A 17817-nucleotide genomic window follows, 5' to 3' on the forward strand; every position below is an offset into this window, starting at 1 on the left:
ACAAACTTTAGTTCCCTTACTAGCACTTTTTCTTAAATTTTCCCTGTTAATTCTCTTACTTTTCCCACTGGTTCCAAGTTTTTGGATCCCAGGAAGGTCTCTTCAGCGCAGGTTTAACTGGCACTTAAACCCCGAGTTTTGATTAGAAACTCTGTAAAGCCCCGCAGCTGGCATCTGGGTCTCCTTGCCCAAGGCACTGCACTTCACTTCTTGCACTGCTTCTTGTGTCTAGCCTCTAATGATAACTTGTCTTCCTATTTCCCCATTTAGTGCAAACCTTTCTACACTTGTCCTTTTGCATACTTTACAGTAGCGCAACCACCTACCCCAGGCTACTGTCTCTGGCAGCCAGTATGCTGTTTTCTAGCCCCCAGACTTTCCCTTCTCAAGTTAGACGTGAAGTACTGAGATAAAGGCCCTGAATAAGGATATCCTGAAGACTTATTTGTGTGGGGTGTGTGTAGGAGAAACTGCAGCCAGCCTACCTAAGCAGCAGTTGCCCTGTCCCCTGGTGCCCAGGCCAGCCCGAATTGTTTTTAACATGTTTAAATAATCTCAGATGTGCTGCAAAAAATCGTACAAAGTAGTCCCATATAGTATTCACCTAGATTACCCAAGATAAAACAGGCTATATGATCAATCTAACTTCAAATATTACCAAGTTAACATTGATGAGGATGTAGCTTAGTTGTAGAATACTTGTCAGACATACACAGTCCCGAGTTCTAGCTCCAGCACCACATACTAGGCATGGTGCTTCACACCTGTAGCCTCAATACTGGGGAGTTCAATAAAAAGGATAAGAAGTCAAGGTCATGGCCAGCTACACAGCTCAGCAGTTAAAGCTGTTGAGAGGTTATATAAAACCCATTAACACCATCAGAATAGCATATAATTCTGAATTATATGGACAGAATTATAAGGACTTAGACCCATTTTACTTAAATTTTCTCATTTGTAACCAGTTTTTCCTGATTTAATTGCATTGGTATAGAATGTAGGGGCTCCAGATATTGGTGTTCACCATACAGTGCAAGGAAGGATCCAGTTAGTTCTTTTTATAAATTGAATTCTCTTACTTTTGGGATATTTATTGTTAATCTCTCCCAAAAGATGACTTCAAGCTCTTTGCCAAGGTTCACTTTCTTCCCATAATTTGTCAATTTCATCACTGGTAAAATGTACTATAATTTCTGCTGGGTCTATTCCTGCTAATTGATGAAGTCTCAATTTTCCTTTTAGAATCAACTCAGAGACCTTTTCCAAATAAGTTTTATTTTTTTAACTCTGTATATGTGTTTAAAAGATCCATTATAATATAATATCTTCCCTCTGCATTAATATTCCTGTATGAGAATGCTTAGAGAGTAAAATAACCAGAACACAACCAAGCTCTGGATCCAAATGATCCACGTGTGCATACAGTAATTTCTTTTTCACCAAAGCCAATGCTCTGTCTGCTTCAGCTGATAATTCTTTTGGAATATTTAAGTCCTTGTCACCACCTAAGGTTTTCAAAAACTTACTCAATTCATCATGGTGTACCCCAACAGTGGGCCACACATAGGAAATGTATCTTAGCAATCCTTGAAAGTCATTAAGAGCCAGCAGTCGGTCTCCCCTAATTTGCCCCTTTTGGGGTCTAATTTTCTGTAGACCTATTTTATATCCTAGGTAATTAATAGAATCTCCTCTTTGTATTTTTTCAGGAGCAATTTATAATGCCCAACAAGGCGAAATTTTCTTTATTTCAAACATTCATTCTAAAGTATGTACATTTGAATCAGCTAGTAAGATGTCATCCATGTAATGGTACCTATAGAGGAAATTGTTTACAAATCATTTCCAAAGGCTGCCATACAAAATATTGGCACAGGGTGGGGCTATTTAACATTCCCTGTAGGAGAACCTTCCATTGGTATCTCTCTCTTTTTTTTTTTTTTTGGTTTTACGAGACAGGGTTTCTCTGTTTTGGAGGCTGTCGGTACAGCCTGGCCTCGAACTCACAGAGATCCGCCTGCCTCTGCCTCCCGAGTGCTGGGATTAAAGGCGTGCGCCACCAATGCCCGGCTTCCATTGATATCTCTTATCTGTTCATTTTAACCACCAACTTGCTTCCAGTACTTCCTCCTAAGATCTCTATCAAGGTCTCACTTAACGCATAGAGGAACATCTCTTTAGAACCAAGGGTGAGTGAACTAGACACTGAGCTCTGGTTCCTCACACATCCAATGAATGGGAAAATGTGAATAAAAACAGAGCTAACTAATGCCATTCCTTTTTTTCTGGTAATTCTTCCCAGAATTCTGGCCTTCTGACTTCGTTAGTATGCATCCAGCACTTCACCCATAGAAGCTTTCACTGAATAACCATAGTGATAACCTCAGCCCCTAACCTTTGCATGTGTTTCTTGCTGAAGAGGTCAAATCACTCAGACCTCACAACAGCCACTGTATTGGTCAATCGAAGGCAAACAAAGAAGGGAGACAGCGAATGACCCATAAGGTTGGATGGGGGAAGGGAAAGGAGCCTGGAAAGATAGACTTCAGTAAGTTAGAAAGCATGTATTACACATATGTGTAATGTTGGTAAATGACAAGTGTTCATTAACTAGTGTCAGAGCAATAAGCTAGTCTTCAATATAAAAATAATTATGCTTCTATCTGAGTAGCAAATGAAATTTTACAAAACAAGTCTGATCTCTTAACTCATTTGACTTCCATCACACTGGGTAACAGTATTTGAAACTTTAATTCAGATCTTGTCTCTGAATACAGCACATTTCTCACAACAATAAAAAAGTAAATATAGACTAAACAGAGTACTAACTGAATTGAAAGGTTACCAAAAGGAAGCGACTGAAGTATAAAATGCAACACAATTACATTTAGGTGGAGCAACTGGTTTGACAGCTAAGCACTTTTCCATAAAGAGGCCTTCCTCAAGGCCTGAATGTAGCCTGAGCAATATAGGGAGGTATGGCGGGGAGATGCGAATATGCACATCTTTGGACTAATTTTCAAGCTACGGCAAAACTTCATCTTTGGTCACTTAAGAATCAAATAGTTTCAATAGGTTTTAAATACAGATCACACAGAATGTACATCACATTCCCTCCGGTGTGTAGGCAGCAGTAACATGCATTTATTGAGCTGGTTGTGCTTATATTTTTTTGGTACTAGGTATCAAAGCCAAGACCTTGTGCATGATTAATACACACTGTATTCATAGGTACATCCTGGCTGAGCCTTTATTTATACAACTATAGAATATGATCTTATTAAAAATTTTCAAAAGTTTCTTACCCACCTCAAATTTGGTACTGCCATAAAACATCAGTTGAATTCATAGAGATGTAGCAATCTTTTGTGAACTGTACATGCAAACAGGAAATTAGAAACTTACTTCCTATCACTAAATTGCATCCATAACATTTTGATATCAAATTGATACTTAAAAAAGAGGCTCAAATATCAATCATATCATACCAAAGTTTATTGATTACATCAAACGAAAATTTCTGTAATGAAAAAGGCAAGTTGCATTCATAAAAGATGGCATTCATGTTCATTTTAGAAAGCAACAAAGTAGATGTAAAAAAATTGCTTAAGTGAAAAATGTAATATTGCAGTTCAATTTTATAAGCTGAAAAATGATTTTATCAACATCTGCATAAAATTTGCATTTATATACTGCATGTTATTAAAAAATTTCATCACTAAATTATGACTTTTGCAAATTTAGGCTTACATTTCTACTGTTGCTGGTGTATATGTAGTAGATATGGAATGAATATTTTCTGTTTAATAGGCAACATCCTCAAACAATAGACAACAGTTTGGAAAATTACATGGACACTTTGATAGTTCAAAATTCATTCAAATTATGGTAATATAATCCTACTTTTTTTATTTACTGATTTCTTGCCCTCTATATAAGAGTGCCGATATAAGAGTGGTTAGATTGTAGTGCTAGGAATACTGGATGGCTCATTTCAAGTTACTTCATCTGCTAATCCCACGTTAGCCATGTTTTAAATCACTAATAAAAATCTTTCAAAAGCAAACCCAGGTTCCTCTGATTTGAGCTGCAGTGTACAATGTAATGTGTAACTGAGACATGATCCTAATACCCCTCACTTGCTTATCTAGATTTCTCTCCACAACAGGTCGCACATTCAGTTTTATTTCTATTATCCTGATTATAACAATTCCTCAATTGTTCTGCATTAACTAAGCCTCTCTATTTGGCTCTTATAGTTATTCACAGTCCTTATAGTTCTGATGTAAAAATAATAACAATACAGCAGCAACAACAATAAGATAGCAAAGCTTTCCTGGATTAGATGTTTTAGCTCTTTGGAACAGGCAAAAAATAGAAAGACTTTGCTTTCAGCAGATCACCTCAAATACAGGCTACAAAAGCACACTTAAATTGTGAATGACACCTAACAAAATACTCAAAAATAATACTGATAGACAAGAACAAATTAAATTAAGTAATTATGGAATGGTTTCTGATAAATGAAATTATGACCTTTCTAGAATTTAAGAAAAATTACACCTAAACATTGACACAATATATATGAAAGAATCAAATGTGCCATATAGACTATATAAATATACTGGAATAGAATGAACTAAATCAAGGTACAATATAAACATCAAATAGTACAGGCATGTCAGAATGACAAAAACATATTAGAAACTGATAGAAAAATATTTTCTAAATATCATTTTAGCCTAGCTTTCAAATGTGATCCTTCTTTCAAATAAAGACATTTCACACTTAATTCACGTTTTAAGTGAACTTGTTAGGGGTTAAACCCTTTTTGGTCCAGCAGTTTGAGGATCTTACCAAGGTCCATCTCACAGTTTAGAATTAGATCACTCCCCTGTCCCAGTTAGCTCCAGGAGACAATGTTCATGTCTAAAGAGTCATGGCTCCACAACCTGAACTGTTTTTGGAATGGATCTCTCCCCTACCAAATTGGTAAGTTTAAAAAAGTGCTGTATTTATACACAACAAACACAACTTCTTTCACATAAAAACCGTTAGTGATTTAAAGTCAGCTCTTCTTCCCCTCTTTGCCACATAAAACCATAAAACGCCAATGCTAAGAATGGTGTTTACTTTTATCTGTTTAACCCACTTTACCTCATTACCCAGCAAAATTGACACTGGAAATATCTTTTTATTGCTTAACTGTTTTGAGGGGCTGCTACTGAAGTGACTGAAGTGTTTTATTTTCAAGTTTAATAGTCTCAAATACATGAGCGGTGTGTAATTCAGAAGGAAACACACCAAATAATCTTTTCCAACCCTGTTTCTACAATAATACCCAGAATTAACAGTATCACACAAAATACTCAATGCATTTTTTGGAAAGGATATTAGACCAAGACAATTAGCCTATGATTGAACAGAAGATGAACTATTTTGTCTGATGCAGTAATATCATTTAGTATTTCTGTATTTTCAAGTATTTCTTTTTTATGTGGAAAAAATAAGATAATCACTTAGCAGGAATGAGAAATGTGATACAAACAGCCTATGTCTTTTGCCAGGCAAAAAGTAACACTGTATTAGCAAAATCTGTTCAATGTCATTGCATGACTTCTACTTTATACTACTATATTTAAATCCATTCACAAAGTCAATGGGTTAAAAGAGCATCCATTTCATAGTTACATTTTTCTATCTAAATCCAGAATTCTAAGTATGCTTACTTTAAACTTTCATATAATTCTTAACTTTGACCATAATGGCTACTGACTATAACTGTAAATGGTTAGGAGAGTTGTTTGGTATTTTAATGGCCATTTATTCTGAACCCTATACATGAAAGTGGCTTTGTTGCATATTGAGTATCCTGAGTTAATATCTTTTGTAGTTGTTCCTTCATGCTGTCTTTCTTTAGCTGTAATCACAGTCAATATGCTTGTAGGACAACAACACGGGCAGTTCAAGATTCAGATTCTGAAAAAGTTAAAATATAGAGTTATGAAATTTATTTTGGTAACAATATATAGCCATCCATTTAACATTTTCAAAAATAAATCAAGTAGTAAGTTTTGTTATGAGAGTAAAGCAACTGTTTTAACACACGTGCCAAGTTTTATTCACATGCAGGAGGGAAAAGAGTGACACAATAACTAGATTCCTAATTTTTCTTCATCTGTCAGCTGAATAGTTCAGGCTTGCTCTTTGCTTTTGGATTGCTCCAGGGTTCTCTTAGTAGGTTTTCCCACTGGGATTGCCTATTAAGCAGGGAGCTGCTGGAATACAGGAACATGATAGTTTTAAATCTAGAATCTAGTAAAATGCTTGGGACGTAGCAGATGCTCAGGAATTGAAGGACTAAATTGCACATTTTTGGTGTGTGAATTATCTTTGGGTATGTATATATGTGAGTATACATGCACATGTGTGCATGAACACGTAGAGGGCAGAGGTTAACCTCTGGTGTCATGCTTAGGTGCCATTCACTTTTATTATTTTGAGACAGGAATTCATTATGCAGCCCTGACTGGCATTGAGTTCTCAAGAGATCCACCTACTTTTGCCTCCCAAGTGCTAAAATTAAACGTGTGCAGCATTACACTCGGCCCTCACTTTGCTTTTTTGAGACAGGGTCTTTCAGTATGACCTGGTGCTTGCCAATGTACTAAGCTGAATTCTCTTGCTTTGTTTTCCAAGGAATCCCAGCATTACCATTAAAAGTGCATCAGCATACCTGGCTTTTTATGCGGCTGCTGGGGCTTGAATTTAGGTTCCTATGCCTGCATAGCCAGCACTCTACTGCCCTAGCTCCTGGATTTGTGAACTTTGAGAGGTTCAGTTTTGGAAAATTTCTGTGAAAATACTCCTTTACTAAAAGAATCACCACCATAATATCAAAGTTAATTTTTATTTTTGATAGATGATTTACTATTATTCAAATGACTCTTCTTTTTCTTATTCATCATCTATTTAAAAAAGAACCAGAAAAATTTCCCGAATAAACCTACAGATTCTTCTCTCTCCTCTAAACTTCACTGCATTCTGAGATCAGGGTGGGGTATAATTATAATAGACAACCTGACCACTGAATATAAACGTTGAAGTTATATATAAGAAGAGGGGGCATACGTTTGATTCTTCATGCTAAAATCAAGCTTTAAAGTTTTAAAAATGTGTTTTCTTAGATGTGTGTGTGTGTGTGTGCCCACATGCCATAGTACAGCCTTCAGTTGTTCTGTTCCCTTCTTCCAACATGTGGGATTGATCTCAGGTAGTCACTCTGGGTAGCAAGCACCTTTGCCTGATGAACCATCTTGATGGTCTAAAACTCAAAAAATTTGAACTACACTAATGAAAGAAGGTCTTAAAGAGGGAACTATTTAGTTCCTATTCTGGAACTATTCTGGGACACCTTTCTTATCATACTGGATTATAAATCCATTAGAATACCCTCAATTTTCTATTCATGTTCCCTACTCTTCAGGACATAGTGACTTTAACCAAAATAAGGTTGCCATTCATCCTGAGAATATGTGAAAAATATCAGGTTGTTTGCTATCTACCAAACAAACTTAGTGGCTGAATTGCCAAATATTTTCCTTGGAGAAGAAATAATGCTACATGAAAATCAATTCCTGGAAGAAATAACTACATTAAAAATTAAATACTTCTTTTTAAGATTCCTAAATTCTAGATATTGGAGGAGTTGAGGCCCTGGAGAGGCCAAAAGCAGTAGCAGTGTCTGCTACTCAGCAGAGCCCCCCAACCACAGACCAAGCTAAAGAAAGCAATCCAGGGGGATACAAAATTGAATGCAAGTACTATAGCTGAGATGCATCTCATGGCTTACTTAGGACAAAGCAATCTGGGACAAAATGTCCAAAGACTTTGAAGGCCACTAAGAAGTAATTACTAAGAAAAACACATGCAGGTGAGTCATTAAAAAATGTGTAACATGCTGAGTGCAGATACACAATGTGGTGGATAGGAAGGGAAAGAACCGACAGATTCAATCTTTAAAATGGGCTAAAGTGGAGGAACAGATTCAAAGTTAATTGTTCCACAATTTTATTCATATGATCACAATTTTTATGTGCACATAAGAAATCAGTGCTGCTTGTAAGTAGACAAGTTTATAAGTGAATCACTTAGGAATTACTCCACATTCCCTTCAGTGCATAAAATACCTTTCAGGACCTGGCGTGTCAGAGACCTCTGCGGTAGGAAATATAGACTGCACATGAAAGGAGTCATTCTGAGGTGTAGGGTCCCTCTCATAATACATTAATTCCGCTAAAATATTTTTGAGGTAAATATTGTTTTATAAACATGAACTAGGAAACATACTGTCATTAAGCATGTATCCCCCTGAATGGCTAGGAAAGATTTCACCTGAGAGTTGAAACATTTAGCTTGAATAAAACTTGACATCAAATATGTTATAATTAGAGGACTGGATCATTAACATATATTTGGGAATTAGATGTTTACAAGGACATTTAAAATGTATACCTACAAACACACAGACACAGCACATGAAGGTACAAACACATTTGATTATTTTCACATAGTTCCCAGAAAAACATGCAATGCTAAACTGATTTGGTATTATACAGATGCAATTTTGGAATATTTGTTTCCAATTTTCCAAATCATCCTTATAAGTCATAAATTTCTAGATCAATATGAAGTATTTTCATGTGATGGCACCGCCATGACAATTTGTCCTTCACAAATTAAATGTATAGTATTAATTAATATTCAGCTCTTAAAATGTCCAAAATTTCATTATGAATTTCAGTAAATTTAAAGTATAAATTTCCCCATATTCCAAGCAATGCATCTTTATATTTTTGCAAAGAATAGTATAAAGTTCACCACACCAACAGCAGAGAAAATTTAAAGAGTGATATTTCCATTTTTTTCTTTATAATGCTGTTAATCTGTTTCTTTAAAGCCAGCCCACTTGTTTAACACTAGGTACCTGTTACAATATATTAGATTCGTCTGAGAATGTTCGTAAAAGAAGAGGTCTGACTGAAGGTCTGGCGGATAATGAGTCAGATGCCCTTCTACAGCTCAGATTTCTCTGTAATAGTGAGGCAAAGATACTTAAAGCATTTGAAGATAGGTTAACCTACCTGATGATAAAAATGTAGGACAAAAATAAATCATTTCCTATAGACTATTTTCCTGGCCCCAAAGTACAAATTATCTTAGTATACAGCAAATGCATAACATTCAAGAGAATACATTTAAAGGACCAAGAAAGTCTCCAACTCAAACTGGTTTTTGTGACAGAAGTAAATAAGTATTGGCGGCATGTGGTAAACTTGGGTTTCTGGGATGGCACTGGTAGGTTATATGGTAAAATGAGTCAATACGGCTTGATTAGAGAACCTTACCATCCTTTTGGTGAACACCTCTGAGAGTTTGTGCTGGTGCTCTGCATGTGTCAAAAAGGAGAAATTTGTGCAAAATACTCTTGTCCTCATGAACAGGCTAGTTCTATCATCATGGCTACTATATTGCATAACCCATATTACAAAGTTGTAGTTTAAGTTTTTGAAAATTACTCCCTCTCCAGTAAGACAATTTAGAAGGTGAATAAATGATTAAAAGAAAATGACAAGATATTTTAAGTATCAATAGAAAATATAAAAATGAACTATGAGAAGTAACTTTTTATGAAGAGTCAGGAATGGTGCCAGGCAATGAGAACGCAAGCAAGTTGGTACATTAAGAAAGGAAATCACCTTATTCACTCCAAGAGAAACTGTGATTGCTGGAAGTTTGAGAAAGCATGAAGATAGTAGATGTTCCTGAGGAAGGGAGGCGTTTCGTTACCTTGTTCACAATTGCACAAAAGGTGGAAAATTGCAGTAGAAAAGAGAAAAATGCAGAAACCATAAAAAAGGAAGAAAAAAAAGAAAGAAAAGAAAAAGTAAATATTCTCTCAGATGTAAAACATTTAAAAAGAAACCTTGAGAACTGGAAGTAGAAATGACATGTTAGTTTTGAAGATGTTACTTACTAAAGTAAGTAGAGTTAGTTAGAAATAATCTATTATATGTGCCGGCTGCTGTTTTCCTGTATATCAACTTAAAATTATTTTGTTAATGGGGGATGTACTATTTTAAATCAAATAATTCTAATATGCCTCTTGTTAATCACTAATTAACTACCTTCAGTTTGTTGAAAATGCATTGGTCAGAGAGCTTATGTTGAAGTTCCACCACAAATCACTAATGTACCTGAAGCAACTATCTTTCCTAGTCAATTGCACAGACGCATTATGGGCAGCTACAGGTTAAAAATCTAACCCAAATCAACATAATGAGAAAACATTTGGTGGTGCAACCATTCTACCATTTAACTCTGAGTTCGTAGTTAATTTCCTTTTTTCTAGCATAATTGGATCAGTTTCACTATTTTTCTACCTAAGAGACCTCTTTACAAAGGTAGGCTAAACTTTTCCTAGGTTAAGTATACATTTTTCAAACTCAAATTGAAAGCCATAAAAATGTAATTAGAAAATATAAGAGATTCTTTCTTCCTGTCTGAAATCATGACCTAACTTGCAGAGTTGACTTTGTCATTGCCCATGCAAGGCAGAAGATGGGAGGTCAACTATGGGTGGGGATGAACTCAACAACTCCACTAGTCAAGATTACCCATGTTAGCCAGGTGTGGCAGTGCACATTGTAGTCCAAGCACTCAGGAGGCTGAGGCAGGAGGATTACTATGAACTTGACTCTGTCTCAAAAGCCAAAAAACAACTAAACATCCACCCAAACAATTAGAAGATTACCCTTATCTTTTTATTTATTAAAGAAAATAGGCTTAGGAAAAGAAAGTAGCTCAAGTGCTATATATACCTAATAGTTTAATAACTAAACCTTTAAATACAAATAATTTTATTTATTTGTGTTTTGATATAACCATACTTCTTCCCATTTATATCTTTTACTTTAAATAGAGAAGTTGAGGACATGGTGGCAGGATGTAAAACCAGAGAAGTATTTCACATTCCAAAAGAAAAATTTATTTCCATCTTCTGTTTTGTGGGCCAAAACCTTGCAACAAGATTAACATGATACCATGTCCCTGTTTCCAGGTTTAATGTGCAACCCTATCTATTTAGAGACTGCACCTATAAGCACGTTTTGTTGTATTAAAAAAACTTGTATACAACCACCAGAGATAAAAGTAGTACAGGAGGCAAAAAATTTAGGGATTAATAGAATACGTGTTTAGAGACTTTATAAAGAAACAAAGAAAATATGAACATACAGAAAGCAGTAGAAAGCATGACATGAAAAAGTATTCAAAACAATAAAAAGCAGCTAGCAACTGGCAGTGGTAGGTGAGGACAGGTGATGATAAGCTAAAACAGTGTAAAATGTCCACATACCTTTAAAGTCATCTATTGAGCTCTGAAACAAGCCCAAGTTGCAGTATGTCAAAGAGGCCAAGGATAAAGGCTTGTGCCAACAACCATGACATTAGGACTTTTCCTTACAATATTATTATAATTTAATTTTATTTTCACTAGTGTATTTTTTTCAGGAGTACTGCCCTCTGAATACATGATCATATATGATACTTGTAATTATTGTAGCACGACTCATCATTATTACCACTTATTATTAAGATTATGTTATATTTTCCAAAATGCATTCTCTGGGGATTTTAGTCAGATAGCTGACATTCTTTCTTTCCCTGTGTTCTCTTCTTAAACAGCTTCATGTCTGTACATTGGAATATTCTTTCATATTTTGTTTAGACAGCTTATATACTAGGCATCGGGATGTTGCTGGGCCATTTCCTACTAATTAGAAGACTCTTCTCATATCTAGCAGGTAGTGAAGCCTCCTTTTAGGTTGAGGTAGATTATATGAGAAAACATTTCATAAGGAAAGTTAGAAAATCCTCTTGCTGATAATGTAAAGTTAATCAGTATTTACTACTTGCCTAGAGGGTACAGGGTTATTTCAACAATTTACACATAGGCTATTGTGTTTATATGAGGTATAGCTTTCTGAGATACCTCAAATCTTTTTTTTTTTTTCGAGACAGGGTTTCTCTGTATTGTTTTGGAGGCTGTCCTGGAACTCACTCTGTAGACCAAGCTGGCCTCGAACTCACAGAGATCCACCTGCCTCTGCCTCCCGAGAGGATTAAAGGCGTGCGCCACCAACGCCCGGCGATACCTCAAATCTTAAACCTTAATTTTCAGGTGTTACCTTGCTCCTTCACTGTTCAACATTCAATGGTAGTTCCATCAAACACTGCCAACAGTATGATTAAGCAGCTCTGTTATTTCATAAGTTAAAGAAAAGCTTTACTGTTCCTTTTTTTTTTGAGACAGGGTTTCACTGTATAGCTTTGGAGCCTGTCCTGGAACTCATTCTGTAGATCAGGCTGGCCTCAAACTCACAGAGATCTGCCTGCCTCTGCCTCCCAAGTGCTGGGATGAAATGTATGCACTACCACTGCCTGGTGTAAACTTTACTATCTTTAAAGATGGAGCTTTAGCACAAACATTAACCTCCTTGTTGAAAATTAAGCTGAGAGGTAAATGGTATAGCCCTTGAATTGAGTGACTTCAGTGAGCTTATTTCTAAAAATTCAAATTAGAAGTTTATCATACTTAGGCTTTTTCATTAATATGCTTTTCTTTTTAAAATTTTTTATTTGTTTATGTATATAAGTTCTCTGTTTTCAGACACAGCAGAAAAGGGCAACAGATCCCATTATAGATGGTCGTGAGCCACCATGTGGTTGCTGGGAATTGAACTCAGGACCTCAGGGAGGGCAGCCAAGTGCTTTTAACCAGAGTCATCTCTCCAGCCTCTCCCTTTTATCTGTTTTTTTTTCAGGACAGGGTTTCTCTGTGTAGCTTTGGCTGTCCAGGGACTTACTCTGTAGACCAGGTTGGCCTTGAGGCCTTGATCTCACAGGTATCTGCCTGCTTCTGCCTCATGAGGGATGGAATTAAAGGTGTACATCACCACTGCCCGGCAAATAATATGCTTTTCTTTTTGATTTTTTTTGAGACCCATACATATTTCAAAAGGCTATTTTTATCTTCAGCCAATTATAATTGCATTCATTCTTTGGTAATTTTATATATGAGTGTAAGATATTTAGATCACATTCATCACCCCTTCCAATTCTTCCCATTCTGCATTCTTTACATTTTTTTGAGATTTATTTATGTGTAAGAATATTGACCTGCGTGTTTCTCTGTAAACCATGAGCATGTATGGCTCCTGTATAGATCAGAAAAAGGCATCAGCTCCCCTAGAATTGTAGAACTGTAGTTACAGATGGTTCTGAGCTACTATGTAAACCTTGTCCTCTGTAAGAACACATGATCATTTTTTTTTTGGTTTTTCAAGACAAGGTTTCTCTGTATTGTTTTGGAGCCTGTCCTGGAACTCGCTCTGTATACCAGGCTGACCTGGAACTCATAGAGAGTTCCAGCACTGCCTCCCAAGTGCTAGAATTAAAGTTGTGCACCACCAACACCTGGCTAAGAACACATGATCTTAACTGCTGAGCCATCTTTCCATCTCCGTGAGCATTATTTATAAAGCAAACATCATAACAGATCTCAGCAGTGCTGGGAGCTACCATATTAGCCTTTTTATTGGAGATTTCACGAGGAAATGACTCTAATCTTGATATGCTGTCAAAAGTCATATAATTGACCACATTATTACATTTTATATTTGCTTACTGAAGGGTTCAGAATGAACATACTTTATAATGTAACTAGAAGGAAAGCTCCAAAGAGCTGGGGCCATGTTTGATTCATCCCTGAATTATCATCACCACTATAATAGTTAATGAATTCATCATGGATCCTCAGGCACTATAAATAGAACTAAAAGGAACCCAAAATAAAGTCACCTTTACAATTATTAAATATATATTAGCTTCTTTCTGAAACATCATAGTGGCATGTTCACTACCTACTTTTAAGTCTCCTTTTAAAAACAGCTGCTAAGACCCACTTGTAGATAATACTGAGAGGGTATCTGCTGCAAACAATTCTGGAGTAAGTAGAGAATGTGTAGTATGCTTACTGAGTTAGGGACATCTTCTATTCTAGTTAGGTACATACATTTCAATTTCACCCCATTATAGAATCTCTCGGCTCTGAGCAGGACCCAGTGTAAAGTAAGCTTCTGCTTTGCTTTAAAGTAAGTCTACTCTCTTGTTTAACAAAGAATACTGAACAAAATAGGAAACCACTCATGATGTCACGCTACTGGTCATTAAACATAAAGGGAAAATAAGATACTCAGATACTCATTCTCCTTTATTTAAAGTTGGCTTCTGCTCGTTTATCAATGGCCCAATGAAATCTGATGTGATCTATGGTTGCCATGATTCTGTTGGCCTGTATGCATTCATATATAGTACCTTTGTGTATATTTCTCCTTCCCTGCCTCCCTCCCTCCCTCTCTCACACACAGTTGCTCTTTCTCTTCTTTCTCTTCTTTCTCTTCTCTTCTCTCTCTCTCTCTCTCTCTCTCTCTCTCTCTCTCTCTCTCTCTCTCTCTCTCTCTCTCTCTCTCTCTCTCTACACACACACACACAAAGATAGTGCAGTTTAGTGCACACAACTAACTGTTATGACACATTTTTAACTCTCAAAATCCTATAGAGTCTGAATAACAATTTAGCCTTTCAGACATTGGATATATATAGAGATGTTCATCAGCAGGTGGCTCAACAAATGTTTACTGGTTCAAAAACTGTAGTAATGAATGAATGAATGATTGATGGAATGAAAATGATTATGGAAATTTTCCTGCTTGTTCTAGTACATTTTCATGCCAAGCTATAACACAGACATTAGATACTTCCTGTCATGGAAAAAAACCATGACAAATTTCATGCTGACCCACTGGCAACATTCTATGCTTTCAGTTGAGATTTGGACTCTCCTGTCTAAATGGAATAAAGATGCTCTGAGTCTATGAATCTGCATCTTCCTATCTACACCCCTCTACTTAATGGCCTATGTAAACATCACTGGACATTCCAGCTGGTGTCTCATTTTTAGAGAGGGCCTAAGTAAGATTGGGATAATACATTTGACAATTGTGAATTCTGAAAATTTTTTGTATCCCGAAGAGCATGAAGCTTGAGTGTGAGCCATTTGCAACATAAGCTTCATTATCTCAAAGAGAAACATTAGAAGCAGCCCAAAATACACTTTTCAGATTAAAAACCAAATAGAAGAATAATGCAAAGAGAGACCTCCTTTGTAAATTCTGTACTGAAAGAGGATCTTTCTTTCCTTTTGTCCCTTCCACAGAGTCTCCAAGTATAGCCAACGATGGCCTTGAACTATGATCCTCTTGACAGACATTACAGGCATGGGCCATATTATCCATTTTAGGTAATGCTGAGGATGGAACCCAGGGCTTTGTGCATACTAGGAAAGAACTTTACCAACTGAGCTATATTTCCAGTCCTGAACCATTTTCTTCTTTTTTTCTTTCCCTTTGTCATACTTGAACATTTTTATTTAGCTATATGAAAATTGCCTCTTGAGCTAGTCTAGGAGAAAACTGTTTCATTATACGACTTTCCATCCTAAAACTATAAACCAGGATAGATTGGAAGGATTAAAAGAGTAAACAAATATGGTTTATCTATACTAAAATTGTGATCATTCTATCCCATAAGCCACATAAAAACAAGAAGTTCAGAGCAAATCTTGTCACTTAGCTATATATTGCTTTTCCTCCAGTAACTGAGGATTACACCTAGGGTCTCATGAATGTTTTCAAAGCTCTACCACTAGAGCTGTATTCTTAAGTCCCTTTAAAACTTTGTTGACTTTTCTACTGTAATAATCTCACATAATGTCATCCAACTGGGCTTTGTAATTCAATATGCAGGAAGACTCCTGTGATATACCAGCTTTGTGGCTCAATTGGTTGGTAAATTTGATTAACTATATCAGGTGGTCATGACTAGAGTATTTCCCAAAAATACTGCCTTAGGTGTTAGAAGAGCTAGTTAATATCAACACAAAGGAAATAGGACTTTATTTTAACAAAGTGAGCAAGTGTTGGCAGGAATATAATATACTTAATCAATCTGCTGGTAAAAAAAAAATTGCCAGTGTTTTTTTTTGACAATTCTAACCCTTTCACTTTAAAAGCTTTTAAAGAAATGTTCAAAAGATATCAGGTAATGTGACAGAGGGAAATAACTTCTCTCCACAGAAATATAATTTAATAGTTAAATATAAAAACACACTTATAAACTATCATGAATTTTTACAAGTGTGTACTGAAGAGTAAGGATGTTAAAACCACATCTAAGGAATTCTCTTTGGTTGAAATATACTGCTAGGACACAGGGCTAGAAGCAACACAGAGATTAAGCAGCACTATAATCAAAGGAAGGGGACAGGTTTGAAAGAGGCAAATTAAGATTATCAACTGAAAAAGTCTGCAAACAATCCACAGGGAAATTTCTAAGGTCAAGGCTGAAATGTTGGTGTGGAAATTCCTGATGTGAAAATTCTTAGATAAATACAAAATAAAGTCTTTTTTTCCCTTTAGAAATTCCATATGGAGCATATGAGATACTCCATATGGACTGCTAACGATCACATAGAACACTATTAAGGAATCTACTTACCACCTGCATTGGATAACGAAGTTTTTACTATACTTTTTATGCAGAAGAGGAAATTAAGTGATGAACCTGCAAGGAGGGGTTTAACATGCTGTAACTAATGCAATTCTCTAAATAAGATTTTTAGTTCACGGTAGACAGTGATGCCTCTTCCAAATATTAGGCTAGATCACAAATTTAGTTCTTACCCTGGCACTTCTTCTTCGTACATTCTTAACTACTATTTGGAGAATCTCAGGGAAAAGGCTGATAAATATTAGAAGAATTATGGCCAACCATGTGGACACAGAAGACAGCATTTGAGCAAACACAAAATACATTCTCTGTTGTTTCAGAAAAGGCCTGTAATGAAAAGAAAACACAGAATAGAAAAAAATCAGTTCCCATCTTTTCTATTTAAAAGGATTCTTCCACACACACATTAATATTATTTTCTCCAGAATATTCCCAAAGCATTGATAACTTTTTTTTTTACCAAATGTTTAGAAAGAAAAGGGATGTGAATCAAGGAGAAATAAACAAAATTCATGTGACTTGGAAACAATCATGCATTCAATTATAAAGCTGTCAAATGGTGATATGTATGTGCATTGGAAAATGCCAGAGCTTAAAGATATTTAAGAGAAATGAAGTTAATTTCCATCTTAATAAGCATTTTATTTCTTCACCTTAGTAAAACAAGAAAGAATTTTTTCTCTACATTCAGAAATTTAACTTCTTAAATGAATTACCCAAATTACCCTCTTAAAAATGTCTATAAAAATGAAAAGGAACTATACAGTTTTCAGTCACTCATAAATGAGAGGAATCTACTCTTGTCTGCAAACATATATATTGAATAACAATCTGTGCCCAGGAGATAGATAGCAGACTACTTTTAATAAGACAGTAAGCCTTAGAATCCAGAAATCCAGGAGAATCTTTTATCTGCCATTAGATTTCATTTCAAATCATCCTCTGAACTGTTAAATGGAGTTGAGAAACACATTCAATCTCCCTTATCCTCTAAACTATATAACACAAAATCTAACTATCTAAAGTGTTGTTCTAAATTGAGTTGTAGACAGTAACATCACACCTCATGAACTAGTTTCTTTTCTGACCTACACAGACACACACAGACACACAAACACACACGCAGAC

The 17817-nt window shown here is 35.8% G+C and overlaps 1 protein-coding gene across 8 annotated transcripts in view; it reads right to left on the reverse strand.

Annotated features, from left to right (window-relative positions):
- Positions 1-2732: 2732 nt before the first annotated feature.
- Atp11c (ATPase phospholipid transporting 11C) overlaps positions 2733-17817 on the reverse strand; it is a 175621-nt gene continuing 160536 nt past the window's right edge. For 2 of the 8 annotated variants that reach the window (XM_040744669.1, XM_040744668.1), the window contains exons 28-30: positions 16863-17016; positions 8987-9091; positions 2733-5979 (exon numbers count right to left, since the gene is read on the reverse strand). In XM_040744669.1, coding sequence (XP_040600603.1) covers positions 8990-9091; positions 16863-17016 — 256 coding nt within the window. In that variant the 3' untranslated portion in view covers positions 2733-5979; positions 8987-8989. Of the gene's footprint in view, positions 5980-8986; positions 9092-9407; positions 9449-9758; positions 9850-16677; positions 16744-16862; positions 17017-17817 lie in introns of those variants that run through there. The other 6 variants (XM_040744671.1, XM_040744670.1, XM_040744674.1 and 3 more) reach the window with 6 other exon arrangements.

Source organism: Mesocricetus auratus, unplaced genomic scaffold (genome assembly GCF_017639785.1).
Source record: "Mesocricetus auratus isolate SY011 unplaced genomic scaffold, BCM_Maur_2.0 Super-Scaffold_100003, whole genome shotgun sequence".
Taxonomy (NCBI): Eukaryota; Metazoa; Chordata; class Mammalia; order Rodentia; family Cricetidae; genus Mesocricetus; species Mesocricetus auratus.